The following is a 19537-nucleotide window of genomic DNA, read 5'->3' as shown; positions in this document are numbered from 1 at the left end:
GGGCCATTCGGAAAATGTGCTCAACATCAAACTGAAGACATCTTGGACAGTGCTGGGGTGGTGGCTGGGATCGCTTTAACGGCTCTGCCCTGTCCTACCCATAGCACCCCAGGATTGATGCAGATCTTAAAGGTATCAATGTCCAACTCTCCTTGCTCACTTAAGTTCTACCTCTTGTACAAACCAGCCATCGTGCATAGTTAACAAGAAAGCAACTGATGGCTCCATTGGGTTACTGCAATATGATCTGCAATGGCCTCTCAAAACCCGGTAGACCGAGGGGGCAAAATGAGTGTGCCAGCTTTTCTCTCAATTTGAAAAAGCTAGACCACATGAACCGTACTCTAAAATCCCTCACTGATTACTGGTAGCCTCAAGGATCAAGGTTAAAACCGTATGCACCATACACGTCTTTCTGGATTAAGGGTCCCTTCTTGCCCAACACTACATGCCAACGAGGCCCCTGGATTGGAACATGCCTTAGATAACATGCCAATGCAATTTCAAACATAAAAAATATGGGGACAAGATCCTGGGAATCCAGGACCCTAAGCTTTGGAAATCCTCTGAACTACCTCTGATAAACCAATCAAACCACCTCTCCTTAAGGAAGATTCTAAAAATGGAACTTAACTGGTAAGCATTTGATTGAAGGAAATTGTGGGCCACAGTGAATGAGGTACCCGACCAGAGAACTTGTATAGAGAATGCCTATTTCCTCCCTGTCTCTTCTCTTACCCACCACTAACCATTTCTCCCTTTACCCCTCTTTTGTACATTACCACTTCCCCAAAATGATCTTCTTTAGAGAGGGGCATGGCCGTCCCTTCAATGTTCTAATTTATACATTTATACCATGGCCAAAAGTCTACATTCCCAGCGCTACAGCACATCATACAAATAAACTACACAGGAGTCAATACAATTACATAACATGTTCTCGCATGACTAAGAATGATTACCAAAGCTGGTCCGTGCAGAGGATGTATCAGACATGTGGTGGATGTCGTCTATATTCAGCTCCTTGTGGCCCTGGGCCTTTGGCTGCCTCACTTCATGGTACATGAGCTAAGCAGTGCATGGTTGTGTGGTGAACTCGAGTTGTGTGTGGAAGCAGGAAGGCTTTTTCACCAGTAAACGTTCCTCCTGGTAAACCAGGATGATAATGTGTGGGCACCGAGACGCCTAGAAGTGCCAGAAGCAAGAGCTGGCCATGTCAAGGTGAATGCAGGAACACAAAGGGGAAAGGGGGGGGGAAGAAGGGGGTATCGCAATCCGCCAAAAGCCATACCTGCTTGGCAACTTTATGAGGGATGAGATTAGCTGATATCAGTGTTCGATGATGTGAGACAGTATGGTGCCTTACCTGGAAATAGACTACCAAATTATAGTAACACGTGTCCAGCTATATTGAGAAAATATACCCTGAGCTCCCTATCCAAGCTGTGTTCTATATAATGTGTAAAAAGGCAAACGTGGATGTGCAACAAAGAGGGTAGTTAGGGAGAGTTGTGGCCAGTGGTTGCCCTTCTAGGCACAGTGACAGTCAGGCACCCTTTTGTGTGAAATGATGCAAGCGTCTTTGGCTCAGGCTTTTAAGCCTTCTAATAGGCCAGGTAGTGATTTTGAGCCTAAACTATGAAGACATGAACAGGCAGGCACAATGCCCTTCTACTCACTTCCCTAGGCCACAAACTGCCAGGTTCTATAAACTGGATAGCTCTGAGGAACTATGGCCACTTTTAAATGAGTTTAAAAAAAATGTAAAAAAAAAATGTGGTTCCTCTGGAAGTAAAGCCCTGAATGGGGCTTCCCATAAGATAATGAGGCCCTGTTAGGAAGTTTATCGAGATGGGTATATTGCTGTGGGAGGGCGGTTTCCTTTTGGGCTAAGGCAGGGCTCTTCTGGAAGCTAATCTGCAGTTAGCATGTCATGTTAAAAGAGGGCAGCTGGAGATCTTTGCTACAGCAGGGTTGAGGAGTGTGCTTACCGGCTTGCATTTGCAAGTTTACTTCTGGTGATAGGGCCCTTTGCATGCACTGAATGCAGCTCACATGCATTCTTTATTCATTCATTTGTTGTTTTGTGGAGTGTTAGCAGTCACTTTCTGCTGCTTTGAAAGGCTTGTTGGCTTTGCGAAAGGCAACGTGGCGCTAATGTGAAATTGCAAAAGAAAACAAGACACAGGGGCTCATTGCAAGTATGACGGTGCAGGAAAAAATTGGAATTAACGCGACTTCTCGGCATCACATCATGTTGGAGGTAAATCCTCCCACTTTCTGCCGAAAATCGGTGGAATTACTGCATCAGTGAGTCCGCTGGTGGTAAGTCCACCAAAAATGGCCATAACATCAAAGGGACTTTCAAAAAATGGGGATAAATCTGCCACCGCCGGAGCAAGTGGCGGTAACAGTAATTTTGCTGGGCAATATTCTGGCAGATTTACCATCACAATACCGCCCAGCTCGTAATGAGGCCCATTAAATGCCCTGATATAACATGACATAATCACTAAGTGTAACAAAACTGGCATTATGCCCCCAAATAAAAATCCAGGGAAGGGAGATAAAGAAATAAACAGACCAATAGCAATGGAAAATGGGCAAAACTTTCTTACCAGCAAAATATGCAATTTGGTTACAGGATCGCAATTTGAAAGGGAGAATTAAAAAGGAAGACACAACAGTAGAGCAGGTTTACGTAAAGCTGCAGTGAGGGAAGAAGTGGAAGCGGAATGTGCGAGGGAACAGGAGAAGCACCGTCTAAATGCAAAAGGAACGTGTACATCAAAAGCACAATTTCAAGTTAAAATGTTTAACAAACATGGATTCTAAGAGACCATTACACAATGTCACAGCACCATAAAATGACGTAGTGTAGCATAACACAACATACCTAAGAAAAATAGCATTTCAAAGTGTGGCTGAGCATAGCGAGGATAGGATAGGTAGCTTAGCGCAGCCACATAGCAATACCATGATATGGCCTAGCAAAGCAGACAATTAATGTGACCACGAATTACCGCATCCCAAAGATGCCATATCCCAGATACAAAATGATCCACACAATCCCCATTTCCAGATTTGAGGTCTCCTCTTCTGGAACCTGAATGGCAAAGTGAATGCGATAGTTGGGGTTTGTCTACGACATGGTCCGTGATGCACTGGTTAGACACCGTGTCTTCCTCTGTTTTGTAGCTCTACCTGTGGCTACCTGTTTCGATCTTTATTCTGATAGCTGACCATGTCGATGTCAATTATTTCTCATGGTGTATTTTTTTGCTGTTAGTAGATATTGGGCCTCATTACGACCCTGGCGGTCGCGGTATGAACGGTGCCGGTAAGGTACCGGCACCATTGATACTGGGCCGCCACATTACGAGTTTGCTTCGGGTGGCGGTGTGCACGTCTGGTCTGGCCAGACGTGCATATCGGCACCCGCGAGCAGACCAGGATGCTAACAACGGACCCGTCATTAACGGGTCCGTTGTTAGCATCCTGCCCATTCCCATTGAGCCCTATGGCTGCTCAAATGGGAATGGGGACGTAACGGGTCTGGGTCCCGAAGATGGGAAAAGCCGGAATGGCCCAGTAATTCCCTTTTTTCAGGACCCGGACATGAGTTTGGAGGTAGCGATGCCGATAATGACGGCATGGCTACCTCCAAACTCGTAATGAGGCCCATTGTGTACGATTTATCATCACTTCAGTAATCGGTGGAATCCCTTCATGCTCTGACCCGCTCTCTGGGTTTGCCAGTGAGCTATATAGTATCGGCCAGATCCTCTACTCATTTGCTGTGGTACGCCGCCATGTTTTTCAAGTACTCCATGGTTCTATTAGACAGCCTGTCCTGCTCAGTCTTATTCCTTACATTCACCCATAAAAAAACTAGGCTCAAAATCCAAAACAATGGTGGAAAATCTGAGTTTGCGCCGAAAGCAGGGAGCAGCCCGATAGCACCTTCTGGTTGAAGTGCTTCAGGTGTGAAAATAATAATGTATTATTATGTTCATAGCTCGAATGAACTTTATCATAATATACAAATAATGTAATACATTTAAATACAATTATTCAATTAATCACATATACATACATAAAATATACACATCACAATTCATTACATCCTGGTTTACATGACTTGCTAAAACAATACCAGACCTACTAGATGGTCGGGGCATAGATAACAGCTATACCCATCTCATGTCAATTCTTCGTCCTGATATTTCCAAAGAATCGGGTGAGAACTGGGAAGGATATTCATCATTACAGCTTCATCAAAACCTTTACTCGATTCGCATTGGCTAATTGGTAGTACCTTCATAGCCATGTGACTCCTACCACCAGTAGGTAGATTCCAAAACCAGAGTCAGGTGTCAGCAATAAATATTCCATTTTGGCATTTTTCCCACTTTTCCTAACTTAAGTATTTCATTACAGATATTAAACAGAGCAATATGCATTGATTTATGTCCTGAATTCAAGCAATACTGCCAAAATGGCTCACTTATAATATAATACTATTATGATCTGAGACAAATGCACCCAACATCTTCATATAGAGAGGGCCATATTCCAGGCACTCCGTCAACACGTGTTGAGCTGTTTCCAGTTTTCCTGCTAGACCACATGAACGGCAGCTCCTCCCCTCCTTTGGGATTCCCTGCTCTGGACCGACAGAAGCTCGTACTGGCAGTCTACCAATTTGCAATAATAATACAAACCGACGTTATTTCTGGGGAAGGACATAGGTTGATGTAACATTGAGGTACTTTATATTTATGAACAAGCTGGTCAATAATGGGGCGATAACAGCTTAGCGTAACAAGGTGGGAATAATTTGCACACCAGTCGCATTGCTCCAACTTGCGGAAAGCCTTCTTAACTAATTCCTGTAGACTGTCCTCCCAAACAGGTTTCCATCCTATATTTTCAAAGCTTGCATGTGTCAACGACACCAGCGATTTGGAATGGGCGATAGGTATTTATTGGCCCGGTAAGTGTAACAATGGACATACTGGTGAGTTACGGGATTTGAAGTATAATATGATTCTCCTCTTTATTGCCATGGTAGACAGTCATGTGCGGCCCAACTGCAGACGGATCATTTCAACTGGAACGCTAGGTCCCAGTCCCAGTATTTACCGCCAGAATCTGCCCTCCAACACGTCTAACCAGGAGAAATCTTTCATACTGGTTGAATCCAGGCCATATAACACCAAAGTGCAAAAACACTGCCTGGCAAGAATGCCCTGGAAACTAAAGCCTGAAGCCGTACTCACATTGAAAATGAAAGCTCCTCTCTTCAAGTTCAGGGAGTGTTGCAGTCCTGCTTTTAGGTTCATTTGATTTGTGTGGCATTGGCCTTCATCGTGGCCATGATCCTATAATGACAGTGCTATTGTGCAGTGACAGGACTGCTAAAGAGACACTGGAGTATTGCTCTCTGTTGCTGGAGAGCGATGCAGATCTTACATTTTTGGCGGAAATAAAAGAGGTACAGATGATCCCTGGCAATAGTAAGCACAAATGGCAGCACTCCGGTGCAGCTGTCGGCCACTTCCTTGACCGAGGCTGGTGAGTAGGGGACAGTACGATGGGAAAACGTTCTCATGGTTTGCCCTTCTGACGCACTTTTGCAGTAGTCTAGGTATCATAAAGAAACGTACCATTAGATGGACGTGGACACGTTTGTTGAAGTTTCTCCAGCAGGGTTTCACACATAGCCCTCGGGCAATAAAATAACCGGAGCACACCCTCCATGTAAGGACGTGTTGAAATCCTCTATCGTGGTGTTGTATCCATGCTAACATCTTGGTGGCCGCCCATTTGATGGTATCAAGTCACACTGTTTCTCTTGATTGACAAAGGATCAACAGAACACACTTGGGTCAAGCATTAAGTTCAAATGATACTTTGTCAGGTTGGGTGGTTATAAATCCTATAGGAACAAACAGAGAAGAGAGTGGGCACCACCATGTATTCAAAAATGTTCAGAATATTCAAGTAAAAATCAAATATTACAAAAAAGAATATACATCCAATTGAAAAGGAGCTGGCTGTGACAAGTCTGGAGACACTCGGACTTATAATTGCAACACACGCTGGAGACCAAGTAATAATACTGGGTCACACAACCGCGGTTGTGTGACCCAGTATTATTACTTGGTCTCCAGCGTGTGTTATAAATCCTATAGGGTCACACTACAACTGATAAGGTATACTTTGTGTAGTCTTAGAGATATAGCTCTCAGACACTTCTTTCATTTCCGAGTTCTGAGGATAGAGCGGCAATCTTATTTCTTGATCGTCTATGATGACATGGATATAAAACCTAGCTCTCTCATTGGCAATCTCCTACCATCAAGTAGGTGCCCCCCATCCGTTTTTGGGTACTTGTCTGGAATAGATCTTCTCACCCTCCAGTCATGGCCTCGCACTCCTGGACCAGCAGCAATACTGCACTACTCACTCGTACTGGCAAGAGTTTCCTCCGAGTTGTTTGTGGATTTTACCATGCTGTGATGTTATTACCCTCCAGCTACAGTTCTGCCTGCCTAATGGGCCAGTGGTGCCTACCGTAGTCTGTGGTGTTGCCCTCAACAAGCACTTTCAGGTCCTTGCTCAATCTTGCCTTCGCCCAGCATCTGAAATATAGGTGTCAGCAATGTATTCGGACTCCCCCTCACACTGGTCTTTCTCAGTGTCTGACTCTTGCCCTTGGGCTCCTTCTTTCCTCTCCCTCTCTTTGGGGTTGTCACCCAGTCTGTGACCCTAACTGCAGAACACTGGGCTCTACTGTAATGCTCACAGTTAGTGTGATTGTTCAATATAATGTCTGATTGGTCATTCCCCAATGTCCTGCTCATTTTAAGCCATTATTGGTTATACCGCTTCCCATGTGTTCATTCATAGATGTTTTCCTTTGCCTCCTAATGTTTACCCGGTGTGAATGCTTGTTATTTCCCTCACAGCATCTATCGCTAATTAGTGCGTGCATGGCAGCAGCAGGGGGTTCAAAAAGCCCACCTTCCATTTTGAGGTTAGACGGAAGTGGGAATTCAGCGGCCTAGCTCTGCAGCACTGCTAAAGTAATAGGAGGATATTGACCCTCCAACCATGGGCCTGAATTGGGAGTCAATCTGTGCTTTTAAGCGGAAATATGCGAGTCCGCGAGAGTGATCGTGGCTCAAGGATCTTTCTCCTGCCAGAGGGAAGTCTTTGTACACTGGGCCAATGAGTGCTTTGTTTGTTTAAGGTCGGCTGGGGAAGGGGTTCCTTTCCATTAAATAATACCCTTAATGCCGGGGACTTTGATTCACATTTACCTATGTTGACATTACAAGTGAGGCACTGGGGCAATTCAAGGGGTTTTGAAGGATCCCACACATATCCCCTCCAGACAGCTCTTCACTTAGTGGGTTGGCGACCGTGGTACCCTCAGCCCATCTATGGCACAAAGCAGGAATATTCAATTTTCCAGATAGCACTGCCAAGATCAGGTATCATCAGGGAAAAGTGAAAAAACACAGGATCAATATGCTTGATTTTGAAAAAATGCAGGGCTGTAGCTTTGGACTTTCCCTCTCACTTAGTGGGAGGGCCAAGCAAAAGAGTGAGCAGAGCTAAGGGCCTTCAACTTTTTTCACTTGTAAATCATTAAGACGGAGAGAGGTCTTGCTTGTAGTGTTACAGGCTAGCCTACCGTATACCAATTATCTTTTAAAGAAAAGTCTTGGTAAGGTGGAGTGGTTTGTAGGTGAAAAAGATTGATCCAATGGACCTGTTTGGCAGTGTTCTCCCTTTTCCTGGATTTTGTACACTTCCTTTGAGGTGGCATGTAATGCAAGCACTGAAGCAGGGCAGGGATATATGCAGGTACCGAGATGCAGATATGAGACGTGTAACTGGAAAAAGGAGCCGTAAAAAGAATTTAAGGGAAGCTTAGCTGATAAAGGAAGTCATATTCAAGCAGGTGGGACTGGCCGGTGACTTTTAGTTTGCTAGTGATCCCTGTGTGCAAGTCATTCCCTTCTGAAAATGCCCCTTCCAGGTGATGTTTGCAGTTATCTCTCCCTGTGAACAGGGCATTCCCCAAATGGACTCTCTGTGGTTTGCAGATCTCTCCCTTGTTTGCAGGCCTTTCCCCTTTTGCAGGCCGTTTCCTTGTTTGCAGCCCCCCATTCCCCTGTTTCCATGACTCTCCCTGGTTTAAGCAGCCAACTCTCAACCCTAGGTTCAGGCCACTCCCAAAACCATGTGCCAAACCCTTCTATGTGTACAGGCCATGCCTGTGCTTCTGTGCAGGCCTCTGGCTTCTCACTGTGTAGCGACCTCTCTTTGATGAGCAGTCTGTTGTCTCTATGTGCAGGCCTTCCCTATTCTTAGGAGACTTTGGTCACAAAACATCCATAGGTTTGTAATCGAGCAGGAGACACCTTTGCTCCCTGTCATTCTGAGGGATTTCAATGCATTTTCTTTTGGGCCCTTGACTTTCCCCTGTTGCCATTCTAATCTTTGTCTGAAAGGTAACTCCATTCTTTCCATTTATTCTTTCTTTGATCTGATGTGGTTTACAATGTTAAAAGGACCATCACCGTTCTTGAATAAATGCTTCTCTTGATCTCCTTGTGTCAGAAACGTTTAGCCCAATCTCATTGCCTCTACCAGTCAACATTGTAGAGCAAGGACTCACCTGTCCTGAGCAAGAGTTTATCCAATACACAGAATGTTCACCCATTCTGTACTTTTACATGCATATTAACATATATGAGTGACAATACCCAAGAGAGACAACGTACATGGACTATCATAGGGGGTGCCTTGAACCTAATAGTACCTCTGTGAAGAGTAACCCAATTGGCTGTCACTCGCAGGTCATTAAAACCCTTTTGAGTTGGACCTAACTAACAAAGATTCATGTAATCAGTTAGAATAAAGGGTGTAGTCTTCAAGTAAGGTACAGGGCTACAGGAAGTGCAACGTGATGGATTCTAGAGATTTCCCAAAGGAGTAACCATGCTTTCAATAGAACAAGGTTCTATACATTAAACTCTTTGGGGCATGTGTAGGGATTTATCCAGGGACCGATGCCTGCGCCGTCACTTCTTCTATTGCTGTACACATGCCCAGATTACATATCAACAAGCAACCGCCATTTTGTGACTCAAAATATAAACCACATTTTGACTCTGAACTACAGCGTGAGTCTCATATCTCTGCCATAACCTTCAATCTGCCAATGTTCCCTTTGTGTTTATCCTCACAATTGTTCTTTTCGCGCATGTGTGTGCACCACACATCTGATGATGCTGCATTGCTGGTGACCATTGAAATCAGTTCCCAATCTGAGCCGGCAAAAGTTTTACATTGAAAGCTCTGCAGAAAGCCTGCACCAGAGGAACAATTTAGGTTTTCTCTCCTTACATACGGGTGTGAGCAAATGGGTGCAGATGCTCTCTACTGATCACAGCGCTTCTTCCCTAAGCCCAAGAGCTAGCGGCTATGCACCACGTCCCTGACATTGATGGTTTCTCTCCTTACATACGGGTGTGAGTAACTGGGTGCAGATGCTCTCTACTGATCACAGCGCCTCTTCCCTAAGCCCAAGAGCTAGTGGCTATGCACCACGCCCTGGACATTGATGAGCTTGAGTTTATGTAATTGGGCACTTAATTGACTGCCTATACGACATAGGATCACTCATAAGATCTTGACGCTGTCCTTAAAATGTCGACTAAATGCCTGCCCGACCTATCTCATTGACAGAGTAAAGCCTAAGATAGGAGCACGGAAGCAAACTGGTACGCCTTGGAGATACTTCCATTAACATCCAAGCACCACTGCAGTGAAATATTCTTCCAGGACATATACGCATGACCGAAAACCGGGCTCTTTTTAAAAAAGAAATAAAAGGTTTCTTTTCAACCTGAACCCGGGCTGAACATAGCCTGCTTTCACTCTGCCGACTCCCCATGCTCCTCCCCTTTTGCTTGTTTGTCTGTCATTCGTTTTTTGTGTACTCTGAGGCCCACAGGCGTGTGGCGCTTTATAAAAATTTAAATAAATAAATATACTGAGCTGGTGATGGTTATTGGTTTCTGTGACTACGGAAACACTGCTTTTTGGCCAAGTGACATACTTTAAAACCGCCAACGACTCAATCAAAAATCTTAGCTTCACAACCAGATGCTGAGCTAATTCCTCAAGATGATGTAGTGGTGATGTCTTAATTTACTTACAAAGATTATTAACATATTCCATTATACTATTTTGACATATCATACCATGGCATACAATTTTCAGGTGCTGGAAAGAATCCTTTCCTTCTGGATATTAATGGCAAACCACCTGTCGAATAAGCCAATGTGTATTTCTGTTTGTGCATTGGAACTGAGTTTGGGGTGCCTCAGTATTTCTGTGGTGCCTCCAGATGGATCAGAGCACTTTACAGTGTTTTATATTAGTCTAATTATATATGTTGTGATGTGAACATTTCAAGGAAGACCCGTAGATGGTTTACAGAGCTTAAAAGTTGAACTTAAAATAGAATAATCAATTTCTGTACCACATGTATTTTTGGATGCAGGCCCTTAAGGGGCCACTGCATATGTGTCAGCAGCACCTCCTATGTGTCGGCCACTCCATTGGTGCGCAGGTCCCTCCTTCTGTGTGCATCCCCTTCCCACTGTCTGCTGCCACCCCGGTCCCCATTCTCCCATATATGGAGTCCGCTCCACTCTATGTAGGGCTAGTCCCATGTGTGTGAACCCCCCGTCTGTGTTAGGTTGCTCTCCTGTAGTGGGCCCCTCGACTTGTGTGCAGGTAGGTAGTCCCCTGTATGCAGGCCACTCCTCTGTGTGCCAATCATGCACCCTGTGTGCAGGCCATGCCAAGATGTGCTGCTCCCCCACCCAAGAACACACACTTGTGGGGATGCTGCTCCTTTTGTGTAAAAGTGGTACTCCTTTTCTGGGTGCATCCCACATTCAAGCCTCATGTTTACACTCATTTGCATTCATCTGAATGTTCAAGGATTCTTTTCACAACTTTAGTTGTTCAAGTGGAGCACCACAGCAAAGCAGGGTTTTTTTCCAGTAGTGGTATGTTGTCATGGGTGCCACATTGCCTTATTAAATCCATGCACCGACTCTGAACCGACTTGCCATGTAGGCTTGCTGCAGACAGTGGTGCCTATTGCCTCCTTGCAAACTGGCATATGAATCCCACATAGTGTCTTCTAGCAGTGGGAACATGGCTATTTTAGGCCTAGTCCACCACACTGTTTTTCTCTGGATTTCTAGGCATCGGCACCTAGGGAAGGATGAAGCATTCTCAATGTGGGCAGTGCACCATGGGACCTGGAAAAAGACGCAACGTTATTTGAGAAAAACTCATTGGACAGTCATGAATCGTTCTTTGGCTCCTCCCTCCCGCTGTGACGCTAATTCAGGATAATATAGCTGAACTGTGTTATTGGATCGAGGTGGGGTGATTTTCACTACTCATCACTGGGCTCAGGTTGTGACTTCTGGGTCTGGTGGAAAGTTCCTCACCCCCAGTACTCTTTAGGCATAAAAGTGCCGCTGACGCAGACATTCTTATACATTTTTTTTGCATGCTCTTGCTCCAATCTCTCTCTCCTCTTTAATATCTTCTTGTTTGCTCTTTGCTATTCTCATGTTTGCGCTCCACGCTCTCAATCTCAACACCTTCTCTCTGTTCTTAAGCCTCCTTGTGCTCCGTCCCGGTTCTGTTCCTTTCTTCTTCTACCTCAAAAACACTGGAAATCTCTTCCTTCACCTATTTGTTATTTATTCTGCACTCGTTTTCTTTCTCTCCTCACTTACTCCTAATCATCATTTTATCATTCTTTTTTTGTAGTGACTGTTTTAAAGTGTGTTTAGCGCTTTTGTAAAATCGCTATGTAAGCCTTAGTAGAAAACAAGCGCATTACCACAGAGAAGCCCCTCGGCCCATCAGGATCCAGCAGAGTGTTTATAGCTTTAGATGGACTGGGTGGGTAGGGAAGCGATGGAATCGGAAGTCAGGGCGTGATGTAGGAGCAGCTCATTCAGTTGTGATTTGCAAGGTACTAGGAGAAGCGTATCCGCTAGAGATTCAATTGACAAGTGTCTTTGTTGTTGGTGCATTCCACTTAAGTTGGGGAGGAGGGAAGATGTACAGAAATGTGGGATGTATACCCGTATGACTGAATGGCTTTATATCTCCTGTTTTGTTCTCTCCTCTGCAGGGAGGCGGTAGTGACTGACGTACGGCTGACGAGGAGGACCTTCTTCTGATGAGAGGAAGCGCCAATCACCCTCTGCCTGGTGATTATACCGCTGCTCGTAGGATGCCACCTCATGAAAAGGGAGGAAGACGAGCGATCTTCGACCGTTAGTTCATAAGGAGTGCTGCTGTGGGTACAAGGCATAGCTGAAGTCGGCAGCCCTAGGCTACATCGGTGAGGGAAAATCCTTCCTGCCCCCTTTGTAATGATGTTGTCAATGCCCAAAGACCGTGGAGGATGAAGGTTAGCGTACGAGTGGCTTCCTGTGGATACCAGCTTTCCATGACTCACATGGGAACAACCCTCCCTTTCTACCTCTTTAAATCAAAGTTGATCATCAAGTGAACTTGGAAACATGAGGTCGTAGGAGTTCACCCAATGAGAATGCTCCAGATGGAAGCCAAGAGGGACGATCACCGACATCGGATTAAAAGAAGCAAACACAAAACCCAAGAAAGACGACAACAGCGCCTCCGCTTGTCATTGACTGAGACCCAGGGCACTGTAAAAATGGAACCATAACTGGACCTCTCCGTCATGGGGGCACTCCCTAACTCTGGAATTTACCTCCATGGTTCGTGATCTGCTAAACCGTGGTGCTGCACCAAGTTGGCTAGAATACCCCAATCCTGCTCAATTGACTGATTTGTCTTTCACACAGACTGGCACTGGAGTGGCCACCACACCTGGAGTGGCCACCACACCATCATTCTTTTTGGGTGCCTCTGAGTCCCCTCCAATTCAGTCCACACCAGCAGCACTATGCAGTCAGATGACCTGTTCATCCGGAAGATCCGCCGGCACACCAGTCGCCCCCCTCTCTCCTCTGTGGCCTTTGAACCTAAGGGCACCCCGGCTGTGACTGCCATCCGTGCCCGGGTTGAATGGCCCCCTAAGAAGGAGCAGTTTGAGGTGAGGGTACAGTCTCCTGTTGGACGGGGCCAAGGGGCACACCTGGTCCTGCGTTCATCTCCTGGGCGCAGCTACCTTATGCATCGGAGCAACAGTGACATTACCATCGGGGAAGCAGATGTGGAAGTAGATGGAATAGGGCCATCTCCACTGGTTGGGTCGCCCAGCTCTGGGGACACGCTGCACCGGGAGTATGGAAGCCTAACATCTATTGAGAAGACACCCACTGGCTCCCGGGCCCGTGCTCATAGCCACGAAGAGCATCGAAGCTCTAGCCCGGCAGCTCAAAGATTCAAAAACCCATTCCTACTGCTTGGGCTGCCTGGGGATGTGCCTGAGATGGAAGCTCGTTTAGGTGGCCTGCTGGAAGACAGTCCAACTGAAAAAACCTTTGTGAAAAGTGAAGGCACCGAAAGTGCCCCTGTTTGCAGTGGCAGGGCACAAGAGGTGTTCAAACTGGGTCTGACATCTGACTACCTCCCTAAGACCTGGGTGAAGCAGTTTGCCCACTTTGACGTTCAGAGCATACTTTTTGACTTGGGGGAGGCAGTGAGCAAGCGCAATAGCATCGGCCGCAGGAAGAACATCACCACAGGGGCATCCGCTGCTTCCCAGCTGCACAATGCATGCACCAGCGCCATTTCCAACTCACCGTCTGGCAGCGCAGAAGACCTGAATGGCCAGGAAAACAATGTAGCTGATGAAGGGGATGGCAGGGATAATGAGTTAGTCCTTAGCTGCCCGTATTTCCGCAATGAGGTTGGCGGGGAGAAGGAGCGGAGCCTTTGCCGCCTGGAAGCTGGACATGAATGGCATGGGCGGTCCTTTGAGCCCCACCTGGCCTGCCGGTGCCCCAACACGGCTGTCTCGGTGCTGGAGGAACCTCGAGAGAACTATGCCAAAAAGGTGAACAAGGCCAGCCATTTCATTGAGCATGCTGACCTGGGAGCATGTTATTACCGGAAGTACTTCTTTGGAAAAGGTGAGGAGGAGGGGGTCATGATGAGTTCAGCCCCACCTTAGTGAGTAAGGTTTAAAAGAGGATTTGGTTGTTGGGGGCGGGGAATGAGCATCGTCATATTTTAGGACTGATATGTTCAAGTTCTCAAACACTCCCCCCTCTCTGTATCATTCATTAGGGGAACATTAGGCATGTCAGTCACCACACAATGCTGCAGCCTCTCTATGAGCAGTCAAGACTGACCAGACCCATCTTTCCCTCCCCCACTGAACAGTCTCCAACCCTGTTCGCTAGACCATTAATGAGCATGCACATTTCCCCTCAGGGCTGGCACCAAATGTACTTCTACGCTCAATTCTGGACCCCGCAAAGAAAAGAGAACTTGCATCTTCCCAGACAAGACCGCAGACCCTCTGCTCCTAACACACTTCTATCTCTTTGTCACTGTCACCAACGCAGAGATTGAAATAGACCCGTGTAGTTCTTAAGGTGGAGAACAAGTAGAAATCATCCAAGTCCATGAATGCACAGAGCTCTCTTTTTTTTTTTTAAACAGCCCCTTCTTAAAAGCAACATCACTTCTTAGAGAAAAAGACAGCCTATTTTGTTCCTTGATGTTGGTCATTCAAAATTCTCCACAGGTGACCAACGACCTCTTCTCCCTCCTTTACCAGGTTAGCCGTGGCCTTCTACAGGTTAGCCTTTTTCACTCCAAGCTCCGAGGAGATGAGAAAAGAATGTTGTGTTCCACATTAAGCGTGATGACGCCTGTTGCGTCATCATACAACCAAATTAAAAAGGACTGGGGCACGCACGTGTGCAGGTCATCATGATACTGTGGCCAGGGCTTTAAGTGGGCCAGGGTGGAGCCCTGTCAGTCTCCCAAATTTGAACCCATGCACTGCCAGTGACTAGCCAGTGTCAGGTCACACTGTGCTATTACTTGGGTGATGGATTTCGTTTGTTTCATTCATAGACTGCTTAACACATCAAGCCCATAACAGGCTTTATGTGCCAAGCAGTCTCGTGTATAAAACAAAAGAAATTGTGCACCTATGAAATAGTACAGTGCGTGCAACACTTGTTTGTTAGTGCAGGGCTCGGGTTGGAATCCCTATCATGGGACAGTAAAATAAATTAACTTTTTCTTACTGTCCAGTGCTGGGGATTCAAACCCAAGCTCTGCTATTGACATGCTAGAGTCACATTGCACACATCGCACTGACATCACACTGTTATAGGTGCTGGATTCAATTGATTTCATTCAGTTGTCTGCTTGAAACAGTCTGTTGCATTGTATTGTATTGTACTTGTCATTTGTATAGCACCAATTCTACCATTATTATAGATTCAATGTGCTATAAGTGGGAATGCCCTTGGCGGTCCGAAGTCCAGAGTGTCGGAGGTTATGGAGCACGATTATGATGTGTATACATTTGACAGAATATCTTTAATCAAAATTATTCCTCAAGCTAAATTCCCTATAAATAACTTGCTGTCCCTATAAAGAGCTCTTTCTATCCCTAGAGTGGGTGTTCTTGCCCTAGTAGTGCGTTGTGTATCGCCTACAAAGGTTAGGGGATAGAAGAGAGCTCGCCCTATCCTCTCTCACTACTTTCCTCATATACTAAAAAAGAGGTGCACACTGATAATGGAAATCAATGTAAATATTTTTAATGTTGTTGTTTCCATTTGGTGTGGCTTATCACGACATTTTAAAAACAACTAATTGAAGTCATCTGGAGAGTAATTCTTCCATAGATATCTCAATGTCTTATTCTTAGTACTTTGGACACTGGAAAATAAATAAAATGACTTAATAATGCTACAGGCCCATTTTCTACTCTATATAGGTTCTGGGGGTTAGTTCGTCAGACCAAACCACTTCTTGTCTACCGGTTTCAGCGGATGTGGACCCGCTCTCCGCTTTCTTCAGGACTTCCCTATCGCTCTTAATAATGCAGGGAACAGTTTAGTAAAAAAGACACTCTTGTCAATGGTTGTCTTGTGCTCCTTCACTCACTGTGTGGAGGGCGTCTCAATTCTGACTCTAGGACTGCAAACTCTTCAGTCTTCTCGTCCCTAAAAGGGGAGTACATGCAAAAGGGCAACTACCAATACTGTGTTTGTCTACAAGCAATATTTCCTATTGTTAAAGGACATAGAAAGAGGACCGCTTACCTCTTCATATATCAATCTCTGTGAACAGCAGTTTATTTTAAACGCTCCCCCAGTCTTCTCATTAGGGCAATATCTATACATGGAAACAAGTAGATACTTATTTTCTAAAGAAATGGACCCTTTGGGCACTGAAGCAGTTCTGCACATGATGTAAAATGGGGACATTCATACTACTCACCCCCAGATGGTGTTCTGGCTTCGTGTTAGGTGAGTTGTTGAGCCCGATCTGGTGTGACTCCTGGCAAGTGATTGATCTGACAATCACCTTTAAATACCTAGTTCGAAAAATGCGTGAGTCAATACTCCGGTCAGAATGCCGTTTTTAAAAGAGCAATAAACAAGCGCTTCGGCAACGCTAAGGATATGGTGTTTGCGACGTATATAAATATAAATATTCCCACTGTTTGTCAACCATCCACGTTCATAAGGGTGTTGTGCCTTATATCATTAGTTGGACATATACATGCACTTAAGCTTGTCAGTTAAGCTATTATAGTGCATGCAAACGCTATGTAGCTGCTAGGTAAAATACACGTGCGGGCAGCAGTGCGGCTGTATAGTAATTCAGAGTGGTCGTAATGTTACGCGGGGCTCGTCTGTATACGTGTGCAGCCAGGCGCAAGGTGCTTATTAATCGTATCTTGTGCCCGGGGCTAGGCTAAATGTAATCTGACCCTGGGTTTTGCGAGGCGCCCAGGGTGTGTTCCATATGTGTCTTACCTCCGTGAGTTTGGAGTCCGTCTTGGCAGCCGGTATCTATTCCAAACGGCGTGTAATTCGCCATCTTGGTTGTCCAATGTTTATATTGGGTAACGTGCGGTGCGTGACGGCATCTCTCTGTTAGTCCCTTTTTAGTGTTTATAGATGTTGATAGCAGAGATGTGTATATTGTTGTTCGGCACCACCTGTGTGTTGGATGCCTGTTCTTAATTATTAAGCTATCTCTGCCCAAGCAGCATACTAGTTATGCCCACAAATTCCTGCGCACATATTCTTCACATATTCTTCTTTATCTGTCACAATTTGTAGATTTGTTTCTCAAAGATGAGGTTGTAGCTATGAAATCCTACACTAAAGACACAACGGCTGTCCTTCTCCATCTTGAATATCTGATTTTACCGAGCGAGGACATCTTTATAGTGACAATGGATACTGAGTCATTGTATTAAAAAATACCACAACGTGAAACACTGAAAGTTGTTGAAAAGACACTAAGAGCAATCCAACCGCCCATTGAAATGCCCATCAACTTAATTCTGCAACTTGCGGAATAATCACTAACCAAAAACGACTTCATGGTTGACCAACGATATTTCGAACAAATTGCAGGGACAGCAATGGGGGCAACCTTTGCACCGTCACTAGCAAACCTATATGTCGACGATTTTGAAGAGCGACACATATATGACCAACTGAATCCATATGCACAGAACATCTTGAGCTGGCGACGGTATATAGACGATATCTTGATGTTTTTTGTAGGAACTGAAATTACTCTACATGAATTCATGTATTGGTTGAATGGACTTAATCCATATTTATAATTTACCTCGGAACATAGCAAGAACACTGCAACATTCCTCGATTTGAAACTGACCAGAAAAGGACACAGGGTGGAAACCACAGTTTTCCAGAAAACTACAGACAGGAATTTGTTACTTGACTTCACAAGCTTCCATCAAAGGACCTTACGCGAAAACCTACCGTTTGGCCAGTTTCTGAGATTCAGACGAAACTGTACAACAAGGCAGGAATTTGACACACAGGCAGACAAATTGAGCCATTGCTTAAGAGAGAGGAACTATCCCGTAAGGGCAAAACGACATGCGAGAAAAAGGGCACGTAATATACCTAGAGAGGTTACACTCGCCCAACATCCCAAGAAAACCAGGGATGAGAACCAAATAACAGCTGTCTTGAGTCATTCACCCTGGTCAACAGGATCAAAAAGGAAATTACGAGGCATTGGTATCTCCTTAATATTGGAGAAACTAAGCTAAGTATCCCCCTACTTGCAGTTAAAAGAAGGAGGAACATAAGAGACAGCCTTGTACATACTTATAAGGAACTACCCAAGAACGACAACCAACCATGCCTCTGGCAGCACTCAAAAGCTACAGGACATGCACCCTGTGGGATATGCTCAGTAAACCAATTTACAAAACGATCTACATCTATTGATATAGGATAGAACACACCATGGGAGCAAAGAACCTTTACCAATTGTAACACCACACACGTAGTAAATTTGATTCAATGCCCCTGTGCTAAAAAATATGTGGGTATGACCACACGACCAGTAAGAATAAGAATCTGTGAACACAGATCCAATATCAGACGTAAGAGACTTACAGCTCCACTGGTAGAACATTACGTACTCATAAAACACTCAGAGAATGATATGAGTTGGACCATCCTTGAGAAAGTAATAGTACCAAAACGTGGAGGGAACATCGGAGCCATACTACTCAGACGGGAACAACAATGGATTTTTAGACTGGGTAGCCACCGAAACGGACTAAATTAAGAAATTTGCTGGCAGACCCTATCAGTTCTATAAAACCTTTGTTTCACAATCCAGTTATATATGAAAGAGAACGCGGAATATATGTATATCCACACTATAGTGGAACATCTGAAACCCCATTTTCGGAGTTTGCCTTAATTACCATGTATTGCAACCACAACCCCATATTTTTCTATAACACATATAGTAAATCAAAATTAGACCATCCTATGAACAAGCGCACAGGCTGACTCAATATTGACGCTGAATTCAGCCTGTATGAAACAACAAATGAAAACTAATAATTATTAAATAAAGAAGAATATGTGCGTAGGAATTTGCGGGCATGTGTGACTCTATAGGGAATAACTAGTATGCTGCTTGGGCAGAGATAGCTAAGTAATTAAGAACAGACATCCAACACACAGGTGGTGCCGAACAACAATATGCACATTTCTGCTATCAACATCTATAAACAATAAAAAGGGACTAACAGAGTGACGCTGTCACGCACCGCACGTTACCCAATATAAACATTGGACAACCAAGATGGCGAATTACACGCTGTTTGGAATAGGTACCCACTGCCAAGACGGACTCCAAACTCACGGAGGTAAGACTCATATGGAACAAACCCTGGGCGCCTCGCAGAACCCAGGGTCAGATTACATTTAGCCTAGCCCCG

At 45.1% G+C, this 19537-nt stretch overlaps 1 protein-coding gene across 6 annotated transcripts in view; it reads left to right on the top strand.

Moving 5' to 3' along the window:
* The window catches only part of SIPA1 (signal-induced proliferation-associated 1), a 291847-nt gene that overhangs the window by 100014 nt on the left and 172296 nt on the right, over positions 1 to 19537 (top strand). For all 6 annotated transcript variants that reach the window (XM_069644837.1, XM_069644833.1, XM_069644834.1 and 3 more), the window contains exon 2: positions 12254 to 14186. In XM_069644837.1, coding sequence (XP_069500938.1) covers positions 13055 to 14186 — 1132 coding nt within the window. In that variant the 5' untranslated portion in view covers positions 12254 to 13054. The remainder of the gene's footprint in view (positions 1 to 12253; positions 14187 to 19537) is intronic.

The sequence above is a fragment of the Ambystoma mexicanum genome, chromosome 2p (assembly GCF_040938575.1).
Source record: "Ambystoma mexicanum isolate Mex_15411 chromosome 2p, UKY_AmexF1_1, whole genome shotgun sequence".
Lineage (NCBI taxonomy): Eukaryota > Metazoa > Chordata > Amphibia > Caudata > Ambystomatidae > Ambystoma > Ambystoma mexicanum.
This window is presented reverse-complemented; position numbering and strand designations above follow the sequence as displayed.